At 35.2% G+C, this 24,667-nt stretch overlaps 7 protein-coding genes across 14 annotated transcripts; 4 read left to right on the top strand and 3 right to left on the bottom strand.

Annotated features, from left to right (window-relative positions):
- Nucleotides 1–2,032: 2,032 nt before the first annotated feature.
- LOC108220618 (mitochondrial import receptor subunit TOM7-1) lies at nt 2,033–2,672 on the bottom strand. Its single transcript, XM_017394431.2, has one exon. It carries the CDS (start codon nt 2,503–2,505, stop codon nt 2,266–2,268), a length of 240 nt encoding a protein of 79 aa, XP_017249920.1. The 5' UTR covers nt 2,506–2,672; the 3' UTR covers nt 2,033–2,265.
- A 1,303-nt stretch (nt 2,673–3,975) lies between these two features.
- LOC108219697 (uncharacterized) lies at nt 3,976–6,536 on the top strand. Its single transcript, XM_017393198.2, has 2 exons — nt 3,976–4,247; nt 6,287–6,536. Exons 1-2 carry the CDS (start codon nt 4,080–4,082, stop codon nt 6,332–6,334), a joined length of 216 nt encoding a protein of 71 aa, XP_017248687.1. The 5' UTR covers nt 3,976–4,079; the 3' UTR covers nt 6,335–6,536.
- A 991-nt stretch (nt 6,537–7,527) lies between these two features.
- Nucleotides 7,528–9,071, bottom strand: LOC108219696 (phospholipase A2-alpha). The gene is made up of 4 exons (XM_017393197.2): nt 8,666–9,071; nt 8,536–8,578; nt 8,065–8,190; nt 7,528–7,979 (listed from the first exon to the last, which is right to left on the bottom strand). Exons 1-4 carry the CDS (start codon nt 8,783–8,785, stop codon nt 7,804–7,806), a joined length of 465 nt encoding a protein of 154 aa, XP_017248686.1. The 5' UTR covers nt 8,786–9,071; the 3' UTR covers nt 7,528–7,803.
- A 965-nt stretch (nt 9,072–10,036) lies between these two features.
- On the top strand, nt 10,037–14,293 carry LOC108219829 (zinc finger CCCH domain-containing protein 31-like). 2 transcript variants are annotated; one of them, XM_064094246.1, is made up of 3 exons: nt 10,037–10,284; nt 11,100–11,160; nt 13,260–14,293. In XM_064094246.1, the coding sequence occupies exons 1-3, from the start codon at nt 10,197–10,199 to the stop codon at nt 14,089–14,091; spliced, it is 981 nt and encodes a 326-aa protein (XP_063950316.1). In that variant the 5' UTR covers nt 10,037–10,196; the 3' UTR covers nt 14,092–14,293. The 2 variants fall into 2 exon arrangements, with proteins under 2 accessions (XP_063950316.1, XP_063950317.1); XM_064094247.1 differs by lacking the exon at nt 11,100–11,160 and having other exon boundaries at nt 10,039–10,284.
- Nucleotides 14,294–14,450: 157 nt separating this feature from the next.
- On the bottom strand, nt 14,451–15,468 carry LOC108219830 (late embryogenesis abundant protein 46). Its single transcript, XM_017393364.2, has 2 exons — nt 15,220–15,468; nt 14,451–15,104 (listed from the first exon to the last, which is right to left on the bottom strand). Exons 1-2 carry the CDS (start codon nt 15,325–15,327, stop codon nt 14,655–14,657), a joined length of 558 nt encoding a protein of 185 aa, XP_017248853.1. The 5' UTR covers nt 15,328–15,468; the 3' UTR covers nt 14,451–14,654.
- Nucleotides 15,469–16,688: 1,220 nt separating this feature from the next.
- LOC108220600 (delta(12)-fatty-acid desaturase FAD2) lies at nt 16,689–18,125 on the top strand. The gene has a single exon (XM_017394408.2). The coding sequence runs from the start codon at nt 16,818–16,820 to the stop codon at nt 17,973–17,975; it is 1,158 nt and encodes a 385-aa protein (XP_017249897.1). The 5' UTR covers nt 16,689–16,817; the 3' UTR covers nt 17,976–18,125.
- Nucleotides 18,126–19,720: 1,595 nt separating this feature from the next.
- On the top strand, nt 19,721–23,820 carry LOC108220695 (omega-6 fatty acid desaturase, endoplasmic reticulum isozyme 2). Of its 7 annotated transcripts, none has more exons than XM_017394535.2 (2): nt 19,721–19,845; nt 22,530–23,820. In XM_017394535.2, the coding sequence occupies exon 2, from the start codon at nt 22,542–22,544 to the stop codon at nt 23,691–23,693; it is 1,152 nt and encodes a 383-aa protein (XP_017250024.1). In that variant the 5' UTR covers nt 19,721–19,845; nt 22,530–22,541; the 3' UTR covers nt 23,694–23,820. The 7 variants fall into 7 exon arrangements, with proteins under 7 accessions (XP_017250024.1, XP_063949169.1, XP_063949168.1 ...); XM_064093099.1 differs by lacking the exon at nt 19,721–19,845 and adding an exon at nt 19,917–20,171; XM_064093098.1 differs by lacking the exon at nt 19,721–19,845 and adding an exon at nt 20,566–21,010.
- The last annotated feature ends 847 nt before the right edge of the window (nt 23,821–24,667 follow it).

The raw sequence follows: 24,667 nt of genomic DNA, 5'->3' as shown, positions 1-24,667 counted from the left end.
TGTTATTTTTGATAACTAATTGTGATGGATTTGGGAAAAAAGACTCATAACAGTTTATGTATATTTGAGACCAAAAAAAATAAGCGCTTCTGGTCTAAGATATTCTCGAGGTGAGGCAGAGTCAAACTCAAGACCTATGCCAACAAAGGATAAGCCTTTAACCATTTGGGCTTAATTCTCTTATGCAAGAATAATTTTCACGACGAAATGATGGTTCCTTTTAATTTTCCTAATAAATCACTACGATTTGCTATTCAGATGTCAATAATATTTGTCGAAATACAACCATTAAAATGAACAAATCACTTAATATTAGGTCTTACAACCAATAAAATGAACAAATCACTTAATATTAGGTCTTACAGGATTCTCGACTTATAAGAATTTGAAAATCCAAACCATTTTTTACAACTTATTTTCATTTTTATTTGATTTACAAATACATAGAGGACCACTTTGAAAATAACCTATATAATTTATTATTATATTAATATTTTCGTAGTCATAAATTCGAAAATCAAAAAATTTATCCAAACAAATAAAAATAAAAATTACTTCAAATAATAAGCACTTCTTTTAAAAAGGATGTATAATCATCAAATTATGAAACTGTTTGAGTTAACTTAAAATAAGTGACTTCTTGTTTATAGTAAAGAAGTGGAGTAAAAGTGAGAAGTAAATAAGCTAATAAAATGTTTGGAAAATAAGCAGAAGCTGTGAGAGAGAAGCTAGAGAGAAGTTAGCATTCTCAGCTTCTTAAAAATGTTTCTAATTCTTTACACAAACGGGTCTAAGAGAAGTAGAAGCAAGAAGCAGCCTCTGCTTCTCTCAACCAAACACGCCCTATGTTTTGTAGAAACAACCTCAGGTATCAGAATTATACACACACATTTATATTAAATCTAGATTATTATTTGTTATTGTGAGTATTAAAATACAAACTTGCATTTGTATATCTAAATTGTACTAGTTTCTTTACTTGGCCGGAATTAAAAAATAAACATACTGATGATAAATTGTGTGTTTATTGACATTTTAAGAGTCCGTCCCGTCCTCATGTCACAAAAATTCTAACGACACTTTAATTTTTTGCAGGGTAGTTAGGTATTTAGCTTATTCCTTAAAATATACTTTTTGTTGAAAATATGTACTTATTTCTACACATCAGAAATACTAAACACCCTCAAAGAACTTAATTCCAGAAAATATTATTTAAATATGCAATTTTTTTTCTCTAAATAAGTAATTATTTCGGCAACATAAGTCTAGCCAAACAGGGGCGATATCTCCTCAGAAGATGTTGTAACTAATCACAGTATTTACTAAGTAATACATTATGTCAATCTTTTAGAAAAGACATTATATCGTAAGTTGAATTAAAACAACCAATCAGAAAAGATTCAATTGAAGCAGAATATTCAGAGAAACGGGGAGAAAAAGTCCGTAGCTTATCATAATACTACTATACCAACGAATTTGTGGCAAACACACATAAGAAAATCAGTCCATATTGACAACATAAGAAATAAATGAAGTCAAGATGGTACTGTGTTACTTGGTCATCGGAAATACACATTGATATGTGCATATGCAAGCAATTTCACAAGAAAATAAAATTGAAATTATGTACCAATCAGATTTAGACGATTTAACATAAAGATAGAAACTTATCGGTTTAAACCAGGTGGTTGACAAGCTGAGCAATTGGGGGACTTCAATGAGATGTTCATCCCAATAAGTATGGCTACCGGTATACTGTACTAACTAATAGGCATGAGAGGGTCCGACTATCCTGGCAATGATCAAATTAACAAACTTGGTGGGAGTTGAGATTGCATAGCTATGAAACAAAAATGAAAGAAATAGTCTACTAGTAGATGTGTATATGAAAGCAGTATGTGAGACTTAAAGTTAAAATTACAGACATAACATACAAAAGGAGAAATAACATACAAAAGGAGAAAGATAAAAGACTTTATATTGTGTTGTGCCCTAAATCATAAAGAAGAAAGATAGAGTAAATCCAGTTGTATCAGAAAGCATCAAGGCACCGCCTAGAAAAGCTTTATAGATAAGTAACACATATAATAATCCCAAGCAGTAATTAAAACTAAAAGAAGCAAAACACAAGAATTGGAAAGGGTAATAATACACAAACGGGAACAGATATATGATAATCCACAATGAAAGCTTATTGGAAAATATAAAATCCAAGGTTATACTGATGATGATAATAATAATAAGGCTAATTCTCAAAAAGGAAAATCAAACGGGGCTGAGGAGCTGAGCAATGGAAGGCTTAGGGTCGGTGTTCATGCCGATGACGATGATCAAGGGGATGAAGCCGTAGTGAGCGACGACCTTGGCCTTTTTGAGGAACCAGGTGGGCCATTCCTTGAGAGGTTTGGGGATTTCCATGTCGCTCAATCCTCCTCCTCCTCCACCTCCTCTCTTGCTGCTGCTTGTTGACTTCCCCTTGGCCTTCAATGTCAATTTTGATGCCATCCTCAACCTCAATCTCAATCTTCTCTTCTCTTCTGCGCTTTTTCTGCTCTAGGCAGCTGCCCGTCGATTATATTTATTTATTGCCCTAATTTCCCTAACCCAGCTGGGCCGGGCGGGGGCTCAAGCTCATCACTTATACTTTCTTTTTCTTATTTTTAGGTCCAGCCCAAACTCCTCCCGCCTGCCTTGCCTCTATTTGCGCTACGGTTCGGGTGAGGTGATGCGGTTGAGAGCATCTCCAAAAAAACCTCGTTGTTGACTCTTAGATATAATATAAACAATATGATTCTTAGCAATTTAGTACAAAGTTAAGAGTGTACACTTCAACAATACTCTCTATATCTCTTCTTTATTTCATATTTTATTCATATTGGGCTCCATTATATTGGGAAACAAAACAAAAAGAGAGGGAAAGATGGAAGTGAATTGGAGTGAAGGATTTTTTTATTGTGAAAAAATAATTTAGGAGCCATGTGGTGGCTCTTAACTTTGAGGAGAGAGGAGAGAGAAACAAGAGACTCTTAGTGATTTAAGAGCCACTTAAGAGTCTCTTGGAGCAACATTTTGCCTCTCCCTCCTCAAATCTCAAGTTATGAGCTTAAATGAGGAGTCTCTTGGAGATGCTCTAAATGCATTTTAGCAATCAAATTTAATTAAGTTAGTTTTTTTTTTCCAATCTTATTTATTATTGATCGATTTGAGTTAATTTAGATGGGTTATTTAAACATATTTGAAATTAAAAAAATTATAAAAAATAAATTCAATTAATCTCCTGTGTATATTTTAAAAATACTCAGTCATGTTTGACCATCATTAAAATGTTGAATATAAATTTGTAAATCTTATATAATATTAACTTTAATATTTCTTTTATGTCAGGATAACGTTGTATAGAATTAACAACAATAATCTGATATATCGTGACATTTTTTACATTTAATTATTTGGAATTTGATTCATAAATTTCAAACAATTTTGACAAATTACTAATATGAACAAAATTGATATGAAAATTAACTATTAAATATCAAAAATTAAATATATACTCTAATATACTCAAAAAAGTATATAGTTTAATGTTAGGAACAAATTCATATATACTTATTAAGTTTTTCATTTTCTCTTTCTGAAAAGTATGTTTTTCATCTTTAATTAGAATACGTTGGGTTAAAAAAGTAAAAACGCATACTTATCAATGAATCAACCGAAACAAAATCGATTTGAATCGAGTCGGTTAGTTTGTTCAACCCATATACACCCTACCAAGCGCCATCACCATTCATAAATTGTAAATTACTATCTAAAAAATTTAGATAAATAAAAAATTTCTGATCCAGCCCAATAAAAAAATCGATAAATTTTGATTGAATTTAATTTTAAAATCCAAAATATTGAATTTATATTGAAAAAGCAATAGTAACGAAAAATAGATTTGGAAAAATGAAAATTTAACTTAAATTGCAAATGTATTTTGTATGTGTTGGGAAGTTGGGGAAAAGGTTGTTGTTTAGTGGGCGGCGAATCTTGATCCGTTGACAAGTAAAGTCGGAGGCGAGGGAGAGTATTAAGCAAGGATGGGTGGAGGCATGGAAGCAAACAAGAACAGATGGATCGAAGAATGGGGCTCCGCTCGTGAGAATTTGGAGCATAACTTCCGCTGGACTCGCCGTAACTTTGCTCTCGTCGGCATCTTCGGCATCGCCATTCCTGTCCTTGTCTACAAGGGCATCGTCAAAGAATTTGTAATCTCTCGATTACTCTTTTTCGCCTCTTGTCGTTTTGCTTTACTACCTTCTATGCTTGTTTATACATGACATTTCTGCTTACCACTAACATATCCGTGCCTGTTTGCAAACTCACTTTTGTTCCTGCTCATTATTCCTAAGGCTACCTTTTTCACAAACTCAATTAAGTTTTTGCTCTTTCACCCCGAATCTATATCTTTATTTTTGACATTTTCAACTCAATCATGTGTGTGTCTGGTCGTCCCAATTGTTTGCAAATTGCTAGTGCGACTTAAGGATTCCAATTAGCTCATGGTGCATTTGGTTGGGGTGAATGGATGGAAATTAAAAGGCAACAACAGGGGGTAGAAGGGAAGACATAGAAAATTGAGTGGGTGCAAATTTTTTATGATGAGATCAGGGTACAAAATTGAATGATAGAGGATGGAGCATTCCTTCACAAATCAGGGTGTTTGAGCTCTAGTCAAGGGTGATAGGAATGGAATGATGGAAGCAATGACAACTTTAAACATTTAACTATATTAAAGTTCAAATTTCATTTCATTCTCTCCGTATTCATTCACCCCAACACAACACAACACAACTGTATTATTTCTCCTTTTCTACCTCCATTTATTACCTACTGCTACAGATATTAGGTCTAAGTCAACCAAAGTTATAAACATTTTATTGCTTAGAGCTGCACCTTCAGTATTTTATTTGCGAAAAACAGCACCTTACGAGGTTTATGACCAGTTGTAAAAAATTTACATGGGCTTTATATATCTTTAGTATGTTTGACATTATAATCTAAAAACTGCAGCACCTATAATTTGACCGCGGGATGTGAGTTTACATTTGGAAGTAACTTTATTTTGACGTGTTTTTGAGTGCATAAATTATTTGTATTGCTGTACAGGGGTTGCCTTATAAGTTATACCTAATACATAGATCACACCCAGGTCTTTGCATGACCCATGTTCTAGGCTTTTTACTAATATCATTTATTATGGATTTAAATAGAGAATGTAAAACAAGACAAATTGGCCTTTGGAGGAATGTTCTTGCACGTAACTTGCCATTTGCCTACTTGGTTAGGTTTGTGAACTTGTAATTTCTTTTACCTCACCCCCATTCAAAACCACTATTTAATTTATATTTGCTGAGGTCTTTTAGATTGAATCATCATGGATGCCCATTTTGTGGTAAATTGCTGGTACTATAGTTGTTATGTCAGCATCTCGTTAATGAAAGTGTTATATCCATTGCATTTCCAATAATATACCATTCTATATGTTAGAGCTCTGTAGTTGCTGACTTGTTGTACTACCTATGTTGAATTTTCACACTAACATTGGTAATAATATTTGTTCATTTCCCGTAAGCTTAACAACTTTGAGTATTATATATGAGTTATATGCTACCATCTTCCATGACTTATTTGCTACCAACATTTTTGTTTTCAATTTGCTGACACGGATTGTTTTTGCTTACTTTGTTGTAACTAATTGTCTAAAAGTATCCAGTATCAATTTCTGCTACTCCCTCCGTCCCCTTTTACTTGTCCTTTCTGAAAAAATTACGCATCTTAAGAAAAAATTAGTTGAGTATTTGGTTTCCTTGTCTATCCCTAATGAATGCACTGAATTAAATTGATTTATGTGTACATGTGTGGTAGTCAAACATGGAAACTTGTATTCAAAGGGTATTCTTTGGGAAAACATTCGAAAAATTGCTTTGAAAAGAGAAATGAGACAAGTATTTTTGGACCTTTTTTTTCCCCAAAAAGGACATCTAAAAGGGGACGGAGGGAGTATTATTCCAGCCAGAGAACATCGAAAGTAGGAACGTCAATTTTATATGCCACTTTTTGCTCGGACATCGAAAGTAGGAACGTCAATGTTATATGCCCTTTTTTGCTTGAATAAGAGCTTTAGTTATTGATCTTTAGTCTTCTGGAAATTAAACTTGATAAACTTTTCAAGAATGATTTTTAACATTGCAGCATGCTTTGTAAATAACTTGTTTATTAACATTCTACCATTTTATTGGAACAGCATATGCAGGACGAGGATGCTGGGAGGCCCTACAGGAAGTTCATCTGAGTGTACTGTACTTTGATTCAATAATTGTTGGCATAACTACTGGCTTTCTTCCAGACCAACAAACCTGTTTATCTCTTACATGAGGGAACTTGACTGCTTGTCCAACTTCGCACTCATGTTGGATGCCATTTATAATTTTATTGTTCATTGTGAATTTATGATCTGGTTTCCACACTTTATTATCAATTTTGCTTTGGTGGAAGATGGTATGGTCTTTCCTTTCTTAAAATAGTTACCAGTGTCTACACGTTTAAGTTTTAACACCCGAAGGTGCTCTTTATATACTGTGGACCTTATAATGCTTTGTAGGATATGCGTAGTTTTATCACTTTTTCAGCTTGAGCTGATGCTGCAGCTGTCTGAAAGATGGTTCTCTTTTTTTACTCCGTAAACATCTGCAAATAATGCAAAAGAAATTAGACCTCTCGGTGTGACTGTCGTTGCTCGAATCTTGTGGTCTGGTCATGTTAACTGAAAAATAAATTTGACATTATGAAAACATCTCTTAGAGTTCAGATTTATCAGCTGTTGTAACTCAACCTGCTGAAAAATGGGTACTGGTTCTATTTACTCAGATTAATTCTGGTTGATATTAGTTGAATTTGTTATTGGCTGTGTGTCTCTGTGTCTTTGTTCGAGCCATTAGCCTCTGACGTGCAATATATTCTTCATCGATTCTGTCATCCTAAGAGCGTACATGATCTACCTTGCTTTTATACAGGCAAAAAAAGAGTGTAAAGGTCCAGCTAGGTTCAATGGAGAAAAGTGTATTGCTTATTTCAGGTTAACACTGGATGCGCCTAACACTGTTAGAGATGATGATAACAATGGTTTAAGTACTGGCAATCATGTACACTACTCAGAATTCAGAAATTAAAAACATATCTTTCCTTCTATAAGAGACTATACCTCAAGGTCCACAGTGTTTTCTCATCTATAAACACTTGGAAGTTGAGTTGACGCAGCTTGAGCCTTTGCTCATTATATTTCTGGAACAATTTTGGTTGAATCTATCATCTATGAATTTGGTTAGAAGTACAGCCTGGAAACTGCACTACTGTTAGTTGAGATTGTGCCCTGCAGTCTCCTGCAATAGTATGAAGACAAGATCCAAATTGGAAATTGTGTATCTTTCAAACTTCATTTTTGTCCCAAGTTCCAGAATTCTTTTGTATATACTAAAATCCTTACGATGATGTCAAATTTTTATATTGAGTGAAGGCAAGGCAGTATGTTGATACATCACAAAATGGTTGAACAAACCCAGATAAGACAGGAACTACATGTACAGATTATAGGTGAGGGCAACAAATTGAAGGGATTCTTTTCCCTTGAACATTTCTTTGAAATTAGATAAGATAATCATATCCCCTTTCCGATGATTGAGCTGTGTATTGATCTCTATGACAACATTGTACTAAAGCACTTGGAATTCAACAAGTACGCTTGTTTCTGTAAATTCAGAGTGACTAAGGTTTGGGAAGGCGTCCGGCTGCAAGCAGTGCAGCATCCATGCTCACGGTAATGACTTTGATGACATCTTCTGTGTTGCAGGTATTTCCCGGAAATGATCTGCCTTTAAGTTTCTTGAAGTTCCCCACACAGTTGAGTAAGTTCTGGTTGCACTCCTTGTTGAGATAATTATCTGCATGTCAAATGTTAGTAACCATCATTTCGTAATCAAGTTATGATTCAGCAGAGAGCAGCGGAGATGAGAGGAAAGTGGTTACTCTGTTTGGACAGAATGCAGGCGTCGTGCTTCATACAGCAGGTGTCAAGGGCGTCACATGGCTTCTCTCCCGGACATCCCCCGTAGAGAAGTCCACAATACTTGCCATATCTGAGTAACGGGGCCACTACAATAATAGCATCATAAAATATGACAATCTAATCAGATTTCACACACACAGAGACACGTTTTGGTAAAATAAAGGGCGTGAGTTGATTCATGGAACAGGATAAGATTAAAAAAGTGAAGCTTGGTGTTGAGTGCTTGTCAGTATTAGCTGACGCTGAATATGACTGACGGCCTTTGTTTGCGGTAATCTCAGTTTGAGCAACTCAGTTGAATTATTTGGATAGACAAACAACTGGATTCACATACATACATATTACAACATAACATGTGCAGTTATAATGATACCAAGTAGTCATAACAAGTAATTAGTAAGTTTAGGCGAAATTGAGAAGAAGATAGATACCAGAGCAGAAGGATGATTCACAAGTTTTACTGCATTGTTTGGCCTGGGAAAGTAAGTAAATAATGAGAGGACGATGTTAATTAAGCAAGCAGTAAGAAAAGAAGCATAAGAGAAGGGAAGATGAGATTACCAGAGAGAGATCAACGTTAGCATGAAGGCCAAGGTCAAGGGTGTGAACATGGAAAGCACACATGATCATCAGCACAAAGGATTGTAGGAATAATGTGTTGGATGCAGCTGGAGGTGCCATGGAAAGTGCTGCAGTATAATCAAGGAGTTGGAAGCTTTGGTTTGCTCAGAACAACACTAAATATATACTTAGGAAAACGAGTAGGTGCAGCATATGTAGCAATCAGCTGAGGCGGCACTGGAAATGGGAAAGGGGCCTTTATTGTGCTACAGCTGCATTCATTTGCAAGTTGTGCGGGGAGGGAGGGAGGGAGGTTTTTGTCTTGTAACGTCCCGTGACTTACTTGTGTGCTTTCTTCTGCTCTCACCTCATAGCTTTAGCTTAGATATTTATTTCTGCTCCATCCCAATCCGCCTTTTTTACTACCTTCTACCTGTATATTCCATCTTGTTATTATGAGTGCTTTTTACTTAAAGTAAATAAATGAAGTAGAAGTTAGTTAAGACGTATAAGTGATTAAAGTGTTTGAGAAAAAAGTAGAAGTCATGAAATAAAAGGTAGGAATGCTAGCTTTTTATAAATTTTTCTCGACTTTTTACGCTAAAAGTACGAATAAGTGCTTATAATTTAAAAGTCCAAAAGCGGAGCTTTTAAGCCCGCCAAAAACACCCACTACGTCTTGCTCTCTTTTACTTCCACGCTTTTGCTCGCTTTCTTCATAAACATCTTCATTTTCTCGCTAACTTAGACAAAGGCTCCACGCCAACAGCTGCTTTACACAAATTAACGATTATTTTTAAGATTTTTATTCATGCAAGAACATTATTGTTAATATAATTTCAACTCATAAAAATTTGCTATATAACAAAAAAACCGGTGATAAAGTGTTTGTTACAATCACACGATAAAAAATCCGTTTCAATATATTTCTCCTTTTCGTGATTTAAATTTGGTGTTACTCTATAAAGTGAATTAAGTATCACGTCCCACAATGTAAGTTAATATTAGTAATATTGCAGAAATTGATCCCTAATTATGCATATTTTAATTTAAAACCTTATTTAACATGTCAAATAATATATATATATATATATATAATATCAAATAAATTACTAACCCACACATATATAAATTATTTTAATTAAAATATGTATTATCTTAAAATAATTTATTTTCAAATATAAATAAAATATTAAATATATATCTAATAAAATAAAATATATTTTAAATTTCCCGTTGCCGACCCGGGCTATAAACGAGTTATTAAAATTTTTCAAATTATGAAATCCATTAATTTAGATGTACCACGTAACCACGATGAGAAAGAAAAGCGCAAGCGTATTTTAGTCTTTAGATTCAAAACCCTGCCACATTTTACTTTAACATCCTCCGTCTCCTCCTTGTGTCCGCGTGAACACACACGCGCTTACAAATTACAATACATACAGATCCCCCAAAACAAAAACCTAGGGTTTTACCCTCAAATTTCAGTTGCTATTATATACACTTAATCAATAACAGTGAAGGCGTGATGGATTTTCGCAAGAGGGGTGGACCTGATGCCATCACCAATGGCGGTGGTTTCAAGAAATCTAAGCTCGGTTTCTTTGGCTCTCCTGGTAATTTTTGATTAATCTCTCTCCCCCCATCCGTCTCATCTATGTACAGATTTTCGTGGCTACTACTGATGCTAGTATCACCCCCCCCTCTAATCAAACTTATAGGCTTGAAAATTCGGAACTTATATCTAATTCGTGTTATGTGATTGTTCAATCGGTTATAATAGCTCGAATCTTGCTTTATCCATTCATATGTTATGCACTTTGCTGCTGATGATTTTGTAACTTATCTGCTTGTATGTTGTCAGAAACTCAGTTGTCTGAGAAAGTTTGATTCTTGCTAAATACATTAATATATCATGTCCTAGTCCAGTTCCAGCTACTAGAAAAAAAAAAAAAAAAATCTTTACAAGGTTCATTCTAGTGTGAAGTTTTTTAAATTTCTGATCTTTCCATGTGTTTTAAAACTTTGATGGTACTAACTTTTTATCCCTCCAAACCCCAAAAAATAAAAACATCTATCCACACTAGTTAAGTATACTAGGTCTGCCCTTGATTATGCTATGAATTATGATTATGATAATGTCAATCTACTAATATTCTTTGTATGCTATTATTACAAACAATATCTACCTCAGTCATATGATTGAAGTAAATTAGAGAAATCTTTAAAAAAAATTATATTTTGTAAGATTATTTCCAGATTTCTAGTTACTACTAAAAGTTTCCAGAATTGAAGATGGCCTACATAAACTAATATATAAATCCTTATCATCTTTGTTTCTTGGAACAGAGGTGGTTATTTATTGTCAAACATGATGAAAAAAAAACACAGATATTCTTAACTAATAAAGGCTTTGTATGTTTTGTAACAGACCTGGACTCCTTATCAAGTGGTATAGGAAGCAAAAAGAAGCCCTGTTCGAAATTTTTCAGGTTCAAATCTTTACCTATATAATATAATGATGCAACATTCTGATTATATTGACTTAGTAATGACTGATGATCAACTCTTGCCATTATCCTTTAAACAAGAACTATGTTCTTAGAATTGTAAACCAACAGTCAACCGGTCATTTTAGTGATAATTGTTTACCGTGATTCTGCACTTTTAATAATATAGAATCAGGTGGTTTCTTAATTTTTTTTGGTATTGGTGGAGAAATTTAGTGCCATGGTCTGCTTTATATGTCTGGGGTCTCTGGTTATAGTTTATACTTTTAATTGTTTGATAAATATACAGTCTGTGATGAAATTTTTTAGATTTGATATGTATTACATATTTTGATAGTATATTGGTGAAATTTCTGCTTAAGTTTCTTCAAGCATATATAGGCATCCAGTCTGCCATATTTTTGAAATTTTACTATATATCTTAGCAATATTTAGCACTTTTGCATTACTAAATCTTACTAAAAAAGTAACCGTTCCTTTCTTAGTCTGTGTAGTACTATCATTGACCCATTGATTGGCAGGTTTTGTTACTAGATTTCATGTTTTGACCTTTTGGCTTCTGTTGGACTATATATTGATGTAACCTATCAGGATGACATGTGTTTAGTAGTCCATCAATGAACAGGAAGGTTTGAATTTTTTAAAACTTTTTATATAGGGTCGAGGATGTTGCAAATAAGTAGATAGAATTAGAACAAGGTGTAAAACAGTAGAGTTACGAAAATATGAAGGCTGTTAAACTAGTATAGAGTAATATAACATACAGAACACTAGTTCTTACAATTATTAATCTAGGCTTAACTGTTTAAACAAATGCAGTAGACTCGAAAAGTTGAGTATTTTTATGTCTTGTTTGCTCCAGCCACGCATTTGCAACTGTTGAATTTTTTTTATTTGTAATTGATTATTTAGTAAAGCTTGGTGTTGTCGGTCCCTGACTTTCATATGCATGGCAATTGATCTGAAGAGGTTTATGTTGATGCCTTGATAAATATATTTGTTTTTCGGTCTTATTATTTTTATTTATTTACTATAAATTTCAGGAGTATTATTTCCTTTGAGCTATTTTGTTTAATGTTATATTTATGTATGAGGAAAGAGGGCCTTCTGGTCTACCTTATATTGCAAGATGGATTTTCATTTAAAAATACAGTTTAAGGTTGAAGAGATATTATAGAAGATTACCAGATTCTTCTTCTTTGTTTTAACTTAGATTTGTATAGTTAAGAATTAGATAAACCTCATATCTGATTTCCTCTATAGAGTGGAACCTCTACAAATTATTTTAGATAAATTACTTACCTCTCTTAATTATAAATGTCTTGGTCCCAAGTCCCAACTTGGGCCAATGTAAGAAATTGTTGATTTTGATAAATTAATAAGATAATAATTTTTGATAAGATCCCTATACAAATATAGGATCCTTCTATGACTATAAACTAGTAATCAAATCAGTAACCTTTCAAATTACAAATACATCAAGACTATATATTATGTTTTTTTTTTAATTTGTGGTATTTAATATTCATTCGATATCTGTAACACCTCTTAAATGGGAAGTCATGATTGGATATGTTTTGATAGTTTTTTGAATATTGTTTTTGTTAGGCATTTGCCATTATTATAGTATTATGTTTTAGGGACAACGAATATTACTTATTAATTGTTTTAGTGAAATGTAAAACAGACTAATTATTGATTATTGTACTATTAGTTTTCTGACTTTGATATACTAATTGTTAGGATATCTATTTCACTCTTTGAATTAATAATTTATTAATACCTCAGTAAAATTAAATCTTATAGTCCCAAGATTATGAGGATTATTAATTCATAGAGTTTTGATGTATCTTATCAGGTTAGCCATTAGTGTTTAGGAAGAAAATTTTAAAGTAGTTTAATGTTCTATACGAGCAAAATAGGATTCAGCTGCATTCCCGAGTGATTGCTGTTCTTTTTGTTCGAAAACCTGGATGTAAGCATGCATTAATGAGTTCTTGTTATTCTTTGCATTTCAAAACTTTTGTCTGCTGTCAAGGAGATTAAACAATTTTCATCTTACTGAGGTTCATTTTGTACAGCATGGTTGGTTGTCCATATGGTGAAGGTTGCCACTTCCTCCACTATTATCCAGGTGGCTACAATGCTGTTGCTCAGGTGATGAATCTTGAACCAATTCCTGCGGCACAGACAGCGTCCAATGGCTCCTCTCCAGCTGTTAAGTCGCGCTTGTGCAACAATTACAACACTGCTGATGGCTGTAAGTTTGGCGACCAGTGCCATTTCGCTCATGGTGAATGGGAGCTTGGGAGGCCCATTCCTCAGTCTAACGAAGATGCTCGTGACATTGGAATAATTCCAGGCAGATTTGGTGGCAGAATTGAGCAATCCCCTGCATATGGAGCAATGCCAGGCAGATTTGGTGGCAGAATTGAACACCCAGTTGCCCCTGCATCTGGAGCTTTATCAGGCAGATTCGGTGGCAGAACTGAACAACCCCCTGTTGCCCCTGCATCTACTTTTGGTGCCTCGGCTACTGCAAAAATCAGTGTTGATGGTTCCCTTGCTGGAGCTATAATTGGAAAAGGAGGGATGAATTCGAAACAGATATGTAGGGAAACAGGAGTTAAACTTGCTATCCGAGATCACGCAACCGACTCAAATCTTAAAAACATCGAACTTGAGGGAACATTTGAACAAATTAGTCAAGCGAGCATTCGGGTTGGAAACCTTATTGAAAGCATTGGCTTGACAGCAGACTCATCAAAATCATCATCCGGAATTCATGCCTCGCCTGCACCCCGAGCCGCTAGCAACTATAAGACAAAGCTGTGTGAAAATCTTGCAAAAGGCTCCTGCACATTTGGCGAAAGGTGTCACTTTGCACATGGGGAGGCTGAGCTGAGGAAATGATGGTAAATCATTTGGATGCAATTGTGACTAGTATAGACCCTTTTTCTGCGTTGGTTTAAAATGAAAATTTGCTTAGAGCTACTGAGAAATTGGTTTTATTACTTAAATTTTGAAGCTTAGACAATTAGAACTGGTTTAAAACTTTTCTGCACAATTTTTCGGCCATGTCAAATTCAATCTATATGCAGTCTCATTGTAGTGATGATGTTTCTGCCGTGCTACCCATATGTGATTAACAATCCAGGTAAGCTCGTGATGAAAATAATGACATGTTTTGGAGAAACTATATTCACATTTACTGTATAAATTTTAGAGTAAAATTTGAGTCATAAGTTTTTAATAGGTTCAACATTTTGTAATTGAAGAAATAAGTCACCTATTTGATTGAGTGACTTGATTAAAATAAGGCAAGTCGAGAAGATGGACGTTTTTGTGCGAGCATGCATGAGGCCTGAGGCAATTACAAGTGATTACATATGAGAAAGAGGGGAATGCATTATTTGTTGACCTGAATATTACAGTGAAAAGTAAAATGAAGTATGTAAAGCCTTGGATCCCCTCCTCTAGTTGATGGAAAAACGTGTGCCAGATCCGGTATTCGTGTCGGGCTTGAATCCGCTGGCAACACCGTCAGGTTCCACTACCGGTGCAGGCATCCCGGTGTGGGTGGGGTTTGTATCAGCGCCACCTACATTTGCATTTGTATTTGCCTGAGCCTGTTCTGTCACGACCGGACGGTGTAAGCTGACAACGTCCTGGACATTATGTGTAGGTACCCGACAGTATTGCACAACCTCGTGTTGACCACCCGAATTAGCCGCTGCAGGCTGGTCGAAGGATCCGATGGTAGTGAACTCTCCTCCGTCGGTGAAGCGCGGAGCGGCTGCACTAGCGGCTATTGCGTTGTGGGCATACGCTTTACACTTGCGCAGCTCAGCCAAATCGATCTTCTCCTCCTTTCTCAGGGTAGCCATGTCTTTTTCCACTTCATCCCTTGTTGACATTTTCTCCGCCTGTTATGTAATAATATTCCAATCAATGCAATCACCGTAAACAAAGATATTCTCGAATTAATATGCATAATATAAATAAAATAAATATATAGATGATTGAAATAAGAAAGGGGACCTTCTCTTCAACGACGGCCTTGGTTTTATCGAGGCCAGATTTGGCAGAAGCGGCGACGTTGGCCGCCGCTTCCATAACGGACGCTAATGTACCCTGTCCACCCTGCATCGATCAGTCTGTGTCGTTGCTAAAATAAACAGTAATACCAAAATGTGAAAAAGGATATGCAGGAGAAATGATACGGGAGATTGAATGACTCAATTATTTGCAGATTTGTTCCAGTTGCTTTGGGGCGGTGTGGTGTGGTGTGGAGGGGGAGTTATGCCACGTGTAATGGTGAGTGCTACGTGCATGGCTGTGATAGATGTTTATGTCATTCTGACACGTTGCTCACATCCACAAAAGTAAACAAAGGTGGTTCTATTTGTCCAATAACTCATGACATAATTTAGGCAACAAAGGTACTCGTGCCTTGTAATTAGTGGGGGCATCATTTGAGTCGACTCATGTCACCGACTTACCGGTATTTTAGTTGTTTTTTTTTTTTATAAAAAGATATATAGGGGCCGTTTGGGTGAGCTTAAAATAAGTGCTTATTGCTTAAAGTAAAAAAGTGAAGTAGAAGTTAGAAGCAAGTTAAGACTTATAAATGATAAAAGTGTTTGGGAAATAAGTAGAAGCCGTGAGACAAAAGCTAGTAATCGTAGCTTTTTTTAAGTACTTTTTGAATTCTTACACAAACGGTACAAATAAATAGTTCTAACTTATAATTCAGAAGCCAGCTTATAAGCCCGTGTCAAACACCCACATAATGTGACCGAATAGCGGCAGTAGGATATGCATGGCCCAAAACGAAGGCCTTTTACATGAATGGCCCGTAAGCCCATAATATATGTTACTGACAATGCATATGCACGTGTCAGATTGGGACCTCGGAGCATGTCCCAATTTAAAATAGGTATATTTATTATTCTATTTTAACAAATGTAAAATACTCCGTGAATGAATTTAGTAACCAAAATACGATTAAGCTCAGTCACGATTATGTAATAAATTCTAAATAATATCATAATATTTAGTTTATCAATCCTATTATATTAATTATTGAAAACATAATCAATCAAAAAAAAAACAGAATAGATTGACAATAATATAAATTGCCGATTAAATAAACAATTTTTAGAACTATAAGAATATTAAAGTTATATAAAACATTTAGAATTTATACGAACAATCAATTCAAGATGCGAGTCGCCCATTCAAAAAAGATTATAGTAGCAGTCAAGTAGAGTGACAAGTCGAAAGTGAGATAAAAATCCCGAGACTAGAAAAAATGGAAGAAATTTGAAGTGGCGTGCCATAATTTATATGGTCTCTGCTAGCCTATATTGACTAAGAGTCCAGCGTGACTGCGCGCGCGCACCACATAATAACAATAATTCTAGTGCAGGAGTGTGCTTCAAATTCAGCACGTTTCTTGTCTTCACTTGCATCTTGCGCATACTATATATATCTCACCAATTCAACCATTCATCCCACTCAAACTCAACCAAACAAATACAATCCCACTTCACTTACAAAGTGTAGATCATTCTGCTATCTCTTCCTGCAATTATAATTTTGTCTTTGCAGAAACAGAAGCTAGATTATCAGGAAGAATGGGGAAAGGAGGCCGGATGCCCGTGGCGGTTGAGGAGAGAAAGGCCGAACAAAATGAAAATGCGGTTCACAGAGTTCCTCATCAAAAACCACCTTTCACAATCGCAGATATTAAGAAAGCCATTCCGCCACACTGTTTTCAGAGGTCCTTGATTCGCTCTTCCTCTTACCTTGTTTTCGACTTGATCGTCTGTTTCCTTTTGTACTACGCAGCCACGAGCTATATTCCTCTGCTTCCCAAGCCTCTCAGCTACTTGGCATGGACGGCTTACGTCTATGTCCAAGGCTGTTTCATGTTCGCGGTGTGGGTGGTGGCGCATGAATGCGGCCATCATGGCTTTAGTGAGTATCACTGGCTTAATGACACTGTTGGCTATGTTCTTCATTCTCTTCTCCTCGTCCCTTACTTTTCGTGGAAAATCAGCCACCGCAGGCATCATGCCAATACCAATTCTCTCGACCGTGATGAAAATCATGTTCCTCGATTTAAGCACACCATTCGCTCTTACTATCATTACTTCAACAACCCTGTTGGTCGCGTTTTCATCATCGCGTTCACTCTCACCCTGGGATGGCCTTTGTATTTGATTGTCAACATTGCCGGACGATCCTACGATCGTGTCGCAAGTCATTTTGATCCATACAGTCCCATCTACTCAGAACGCGAACGTCTTCAGATTCTGCTTTCGGATATCGGTTTTCTTGCTGGATTCTATCTGGTATATCGCGTTGCCCTGGTCAAAGGATTTACGTGGGTGATGCTAGTGTACGGAGCTCCCTTACACGTGGTGAATGGATTCCTGGTGATGATTACTCTGTTGCATCACACTCATCTCTCGCTGCCTCACTACGATTCGTCGGAATGGGATTGGCTGAGGGGAGCTCTAGCCACAGTGGACAGAGATTACGGAATTCTAAACAAAGTGTTTCATCACATTTCAGACACGCATGTGCTCCACCATTTGATCTCCAGCATTCCGCATTACCATGCTGAGGAGGCGACCGAAGCCATCAAGCCGGTGTTGGGAGATTACTACCATTATGACGGGACTCCATTTTACAAGGCAATGTGGAGAGAAGCCAAAGAATGTTTATATGTTGAAGCTGAGGATGGAGACAAGGCTAAAGGTGTCTACTGGTACAAAAACAAGCTTTAAGTTAATTAGTTCAAGATAACAAACTCGATTAAGTTATAAGTATCAGAAGAGCGATGCTCCAAGTTTTTAATAAGAGTAATGTATTATATGTCATCTTCCATGCCTTTATTCAATCTATCCACGGATTCTTAGTCATCAGTTTTTTATTCACTACTGAGTCAAAGTTGGAGAGCATAAAGTTTTGAATTTAAAGAATATATAACACGCCACTAAGTTAAGCGATCTTAATTCGGCCAAGATGCAATTTCATTTTGTTTTTGTTGGTGGGGCTCGTCTTCATGACGATTGTTTGATCCAACTACTGTAGATAAATGCCATATAAAACTGGGCTAGATGTTCATAACTCATCATGGGCTGGCCATTTGTGGTCTAATCAATCTGGTCCAGTTGTTAAATTGGTGTGGACCTGAAAATGTTTTAGAAGCCGATGCATGAGGTACCTACTTTTGTGGTTTCTCATGGAACTAGTAGCAGAGGTTATGATTTTTTTCTTATTAACCCATAAAAAATCATCAAGCTAGTCAAGGAAGATTGGCCACCACTCATGGGTGACTATCATATCTTTATTAATGCAGATTTAATTAGTGCAGCAAAGTAGATTTTGAGCAGGCTGCAAACAACTACCTACCAACTGCTTTGGTGTACTTGTGTTACTACTGCATTTTTTTCAAGTACTGTATAACTTATAACAGGTCCTCATTTTTACATTAATTTCCCCTTTTATTGAGAGTTTTATTATGGTTAAACTTATAAACAAAAATGTCATAAGAAAGTTTATTAATTTGTCAAACACTTTTTTATATAAAATGCACTCTTAATTAGTTAAGACAGGAACAAGGTTAAGTAAGTGTCAAACAAATTAAAAATAACTGGGAGCAAAATTGGGTGAGTTTAGTCTGTGACAAACACTAACACTGGAGCAACATAAAGTCACTAACCAAAGTGAGCAACATCTACATTAATCCAGCAACCTAGCTATAAACAAACCAAAGGACCACACCTCAGCTTTAGAATGTACTGTACTGGTATACTTAGTAGTCTTTGTTGTACAGGTTAATGCTAATGTCGTCCTAATTAATACTCATCCATAAGTTGATTATGTGGTGTGGAATTGTGGATATGTATGCATTTTGGCTTTCAGGTCGGGCCGTCAGTTTTCGTGTTCACGTTAGACAACCAACAACTAGATTCGCTTTTCTAACGTATACATTTTTCTAAAGAGTCTGCGTGTGTTCATGTCTTCATGACACATGCTGCACTAAAACGTGAATTTGATGTATTTTAATTCATGTGGTTGTTGTGAATGTAGGAACGTCATTATCAATAAAAAAAATATAGATTTGTCAATTTTGTGCTTGTGTGCCAATAGGCACAACATAAAAAAACAATTTCATAAATATATAAATTATATGAATAGTTTTATTTTATTAGATATTATGAATATTATATATATAATTATTATAGATTTTGTACAAATTATGTTTTACAACATCTTTTAACCCAACATATATAAGATATTAAGATTTAAAGATAAAAATTAATATAAGATATCTTTAAAGCACATATTTAAAAGGAGCTTCAGTTCGAAAGTAATCGATAAAAATTATAAGATATTATTGTTTTTCCATTCTTTTATATAAAAAATTTGAAAATACATAAAAGATTTATCTTGTCACGGCCATGTGTCATAGAAAAACCAAATTTTGTATGCAATAAGTTAAAATAATGAGTGCCTTGTAATTTGTCAACAGCTGAGGGGAGCTCCCACCATTATATATACACATGCACCTCTCATTTGCACTCAAGCGCCGGCTCTTCTCAAAGCTAGGAGGTTAATTAAACAAAAGCCAAGCACTTCTCTTCTCCTCAGGTACTCACAATCTCTTTAATATTTCTACACACAAATTTTACTTTCTGATTAATGCCAATCTATTCTCCAATTCGTTTTCGTGATGAATATATCTCAATCTTTTTTCATGCAAATGTATGTTAATTTTAGGAATTAAATTGTGTGTGCTTGGGAATTTCTTCTTTTGGGATTATCTGATCGTGGGCTTTCTGTAGATTTCCTTCTTTCTATCATCTCTTATTTGTTTTCCCATCCCTACTGGAAGAGAGTTCTTCGAAGATATTAACTTTATCAGCTTAAATTTCAATTTTGTGGAATGTATATCGTTTATGACTTGGGAAATTAAGGTGGTTTTTTATCGGTAAATCTGAGATTTTTGGTGTTGTTCTATAGATTGTTAATGGTATTGTCTGGATCTATGATATTTGCAGTTTATATTCATTGTTTCTGTACATTTCTGTCTCTCTCCCCCTCTCCCTCTCCCTCTCCCTCTCCCTCCAGTATTGCATTACTTGAGCTTTCTACTTGAGCTGCCTATTCTAATTTCTTATACAAGTATTCCTATGTGTCTGTGTGTGGTTGTCTACATGCATGTATACTTGTTCATAGTGAGATACTGATTTCAACTGAACTAAACTGCTTTTCAGATACTATAACACAACATTGTGGTATGGACTTATTTATTTAAATGATGTGCACCCTAAAATTGGTGTTATAAATGTTTATGTCAGTACCAACCCATTGATAGTAGATGCTTGTACTGAATTTAGTCCAGGTTTCTGGTACCCCACCTAATTTGTTTTGGACTGTAATATATCAAGTGGCTTGGTATGTGGTACTACTCCACTAGTTAAAGTGTCAGGAGTCAATATCGTATAATGTGGCATCACTTGTTTGTGATCTACTGTACAATATTGGGGAAGAGCAATGAAAATAATTAGGTGATAAGTGAATTACATTTGTACCAATTTTTGCTAATGTTTTTAATATCCCCATAACCTTCACCATTTATTCATACAATTTAATTTTTTTATAAATGCCCGGTTTTATTTCCTACTCATTTCCTTCTTCAGTTCTCATTTCATTTCAAAAAGCTGCATTTTCAATTCTTTTCTCTACAGTCTTCATCCTTATATTGCAGCCATCTCTAATTTTGTCCGCAATTCTTCATTTCATTTCAAGATAGGTTGCTTATCTCCTGCAACTGTTCTTTTGGCATATCAAAATTTTTCTTTCTTTAATAGTTGACCTCTTTAACAAGGCTTTAGCAAACTTTGATGCTTGAAATTTGTAGTTTTGTTTCGATATTGTGCTGTTGTGTTACTCCTTTTCTTTTTAAGAGATCTTATTTGCCAATACTATGAAGCAAGATGGATCATTTCTCTCCCAATATATTGTTTAAAATTGAACTGGCAGCAGGTAGCTTGATGTTGGTTGATAGTTGAGGTTTGGAAATTGTATGGTCGGTCAAATTGGTAGTCTCTGAAGTCTTGAACTAAAAGCTTTTTTTAATTTTTTTTTTATTGTGTGTTATCTATATGCTCACTAGAAGAGGCAGAACTCAAAATTATCTTTGTTAGATGAGGATTTAGTGATGAAACACAACTAATCTTGATTACCTAATCAACATTTTCTTTGTTAGGTTCAGTTTGTTTGCACACAGGTGGAATTTTTTCATAAATTTCTAAATATAAGTATTTGTATGCTAAGGTTTATTCTCAACTCGTATATTATTTAATTTGACAATTTTTTTAATATTAGCCAGGCTTTTAGCTATTCATAAAATTGAAATTTCATGTTTGAAATATTAACCTTTAATGACAGCTTGATCTGTGGTACCTCTAACACCTCTAATGCATTGAGTCACGTCATCTTTTCCTGTAATATAATTGATATGAATGGGTGAGGAAATTCAAGAAGTTTGTTTTCAGAAAATAGATTTCTTTTGTTTATATAATGTTCAGAAAAATATCAATGTCACATATATCAAGAGTTGTTTGTTATGAATAGGTGAGGAAATTCATGAAGTTTGTTTTCAGAAAATAAGATTTCTTTTGTTTATATAATGTTCAGAAAAATATCAATGTCACATATATCCTGAGTTGTTTGTTAGTACTATGATAGAAAACAAAATTGACTTTATGGACACGTCTAAATCATTTTAAGTCATTCTCAGCTAGCTGTAGCCTGTAGCATTCACGTGTTCCAGAAAACATATCTGTGAGCTGACTTGGGCATGTGTTGTCATGTGATCCATGTCTGACTAAATATGAACACTTGAGAGGTGGACTTGTATGAATCAGATTCTTCTTTCTAGCTCTTCCATTGGTCCTAATCTTATTCCGGAGATGTGTTGTTACTGTAAGTAGTTCAGGCAAAGTAGATTAACACCTTCCCTCTTGTAATTGTCTATTAGTTGACCTTTTTGTTTATGTTTAGGAATGTTAGTGTGGATTAATGGAGTGCCTCAATCAGTCATCATATCTCATAAAATGCTAGGAAATTTTTTCTGTATGCCTTACTTCAAAGACGTTGAATCATTAGTGTATGAACTATGAACTATTAGGTATGGATAATATAATTACATCACAATTATCAATTATGTGGAGTTTTTTTTTATTAATGGTTTATATATTTTAATGCAAAAATGTTAAATAATATCCGGAGCAAAGTGATTTTGCTCACCTATATGATCTCTTCTGCAGGACTTTTGAAAAATGGGTGCAGGTGGTCGGATGCCGGTTGACTCCAATGGTAAGAAATCAGAAGAGGAAGTTCTCCAACGAGTTCCTGTCTCAAAACCTCCATTTACTGTTGGGGACATCAAGAAGGCCATACCACCACATTGTTTCCAAAGATCCGTTCTTCGCTCTTTCTCTTATGTTGTTCATGACCTGATCATTGCTTCTATCCTTTACTATCTTGCAACAAATTACATCCAACTCTTACCTCACCCTTTATCTTATGTGGCTTGGGCAATTTATGGTTTCGTTCAAGGTTGTTTTTTGACTGGAATTTGGGTCATAGCCCATGAATGTGGCCATCATGCCTTCAGCGACTATCAATGGCTTGACGACACTGTTGGCCTTATCCTCCACTCATCTCTCCTTGTCCCTTACTTTTCCTGGAAATACAGTCATCGTCGCCATCATTCCAACACTGGTTCCCTCGAGCGTGATGAGGTATTTGTTCCTAAACACAAATACGAACTCAAATCTTTTGCCAAGTACCTTAACAACCCACCTGGCCGAGTCCTCACCCTTCTAGTAACACTTACTCTGGGGTGGCCCATGTACCTCTTGTTCAATGTTTCAGGACGACATTATGAAAGGTTTGCATGTCACTATGATCCTCAGAGTCCCATTTACTCGGATCGTGAACGTGCTCAAATCCTTGTTTCTGATGCTGGTGTTCTTGCTTTCACTTATGGTTTATACCACCTGGCTGCAGCAAAAGGTCTAGCTTGGGTGTTGTGTGTTTATGGAGGTCCTTTACTAGTCGTGAATGGATTCCTGGTGCTTATCACCTTTTTGCAGCACACTCACCCTGCATTGCCACATTACAGTTCATCCGAGTGGGACTGGTTAAGGGGTGCTCTGGCGACAGTCGATAGAGATTATGGAATCCTGAACAAGATTCTGCACAACATCACAGACACTCATGTGGCCCATCATTTGTTCTCAACAATGCCACATTATCATGCCATGGAGGCCACAGAGGTGATCAAACCTATACTGGGAGATTATTATAGGCTTGACGAGAGTCCTGTTTTAAAAGCCATGTGGCGAGAAGCAAAGGAATGTATCTACGTGGAACCAGACGAGAGTGGCAAGTACAAAGGTGTCTTTTGGTACAACAATAAGCTCTAAGTTAAAGTTGAAGAACCAAAAGATCCAGTTCAAGATCTATATATGTATGTGTTTGATTTCTTTGTAGTTTGTACTTTGAACCTAGCTCTCAAACCATGCTTAATTAACAAAAATAAGTTTGTTATAATATTATCGGAACTCTCAATTTAGTAAAATATTTTCATTTCCGTCGTCATTGCCGTCCTCTCTCTCTATTTCTATTATTGTCGTCATTTGCGCCCTCTCCTCCTTGCAAAGAAGAAAGTGTGGAGAGGACGGATAGTGAATAGTGGATAGTACGTGTAGTCTTAAAAATAATAATATTAAAGTGGTTATATTTTGGAATAATATTGATCGATACACATTAATATAAATAAGCTTATTCAAGTACGATAGTGGTGACACGATATGTAAAAAATAATAAAACAATCTAAAGGTATAACTCACAAGTCAGTTGTAATGGTGGTAAAAATGTAATAAAATAATTTGCAATGTGATGATGAATTGACATTATATCTAAAAATTTAGTTGAAATAAGCGGTGTGATGGTGATAAAATAACATGTAAAAAGTAATAAAACAATAAAACAATCAATATTGTGAAACATATAGATGGTGATAACATAACATGTAAAAAAATAACAAAATAATCGAAACATGTAAAAACCTCGCTTGAGTCGGTGCGACGAGGGTAAACCAATCAATATAATGAAACATGTAAAAAATTCACCTCAGATTAGTTGGTGCGACGGACGATAGTGGTAACATGATGTGCAAATAAAATAATAAAACAATCAATATAGTGAAACTTACTTGAATTAATGGTGCATTTTAACGAACGGTTATGACATTTCATAAAAGTAAGTTAATTTTGAACTGATTAATAAGAAGTTCAGTTTTATCCTGTCGTATTAAAAAGTAGCAAGTCAGTTTTAACGGATGGTTATGTCATTCTAGAAATATCAATTAATTTTGAGCTGATTAATAAAATATTCG

The sequence above is a fragment of the Daucus carota genome, chromosome 5 (genome assembly GCF_001625215.2).
Source record: "Daucus carota subsp. sativus chromosome 5, DH1 v3.0, whole genome shotgun sequence".
Taxonomy (NCBI): domain Eukaryota; kingdom Viridiplantae; phylum Streptophyta; class Magnoliopsida; order Apiales; family Apiaceae; genus Daucus; species Daucus carota.
This window is presented reverse-complemented; position numbering and strand designations above follow the sequence as displayed.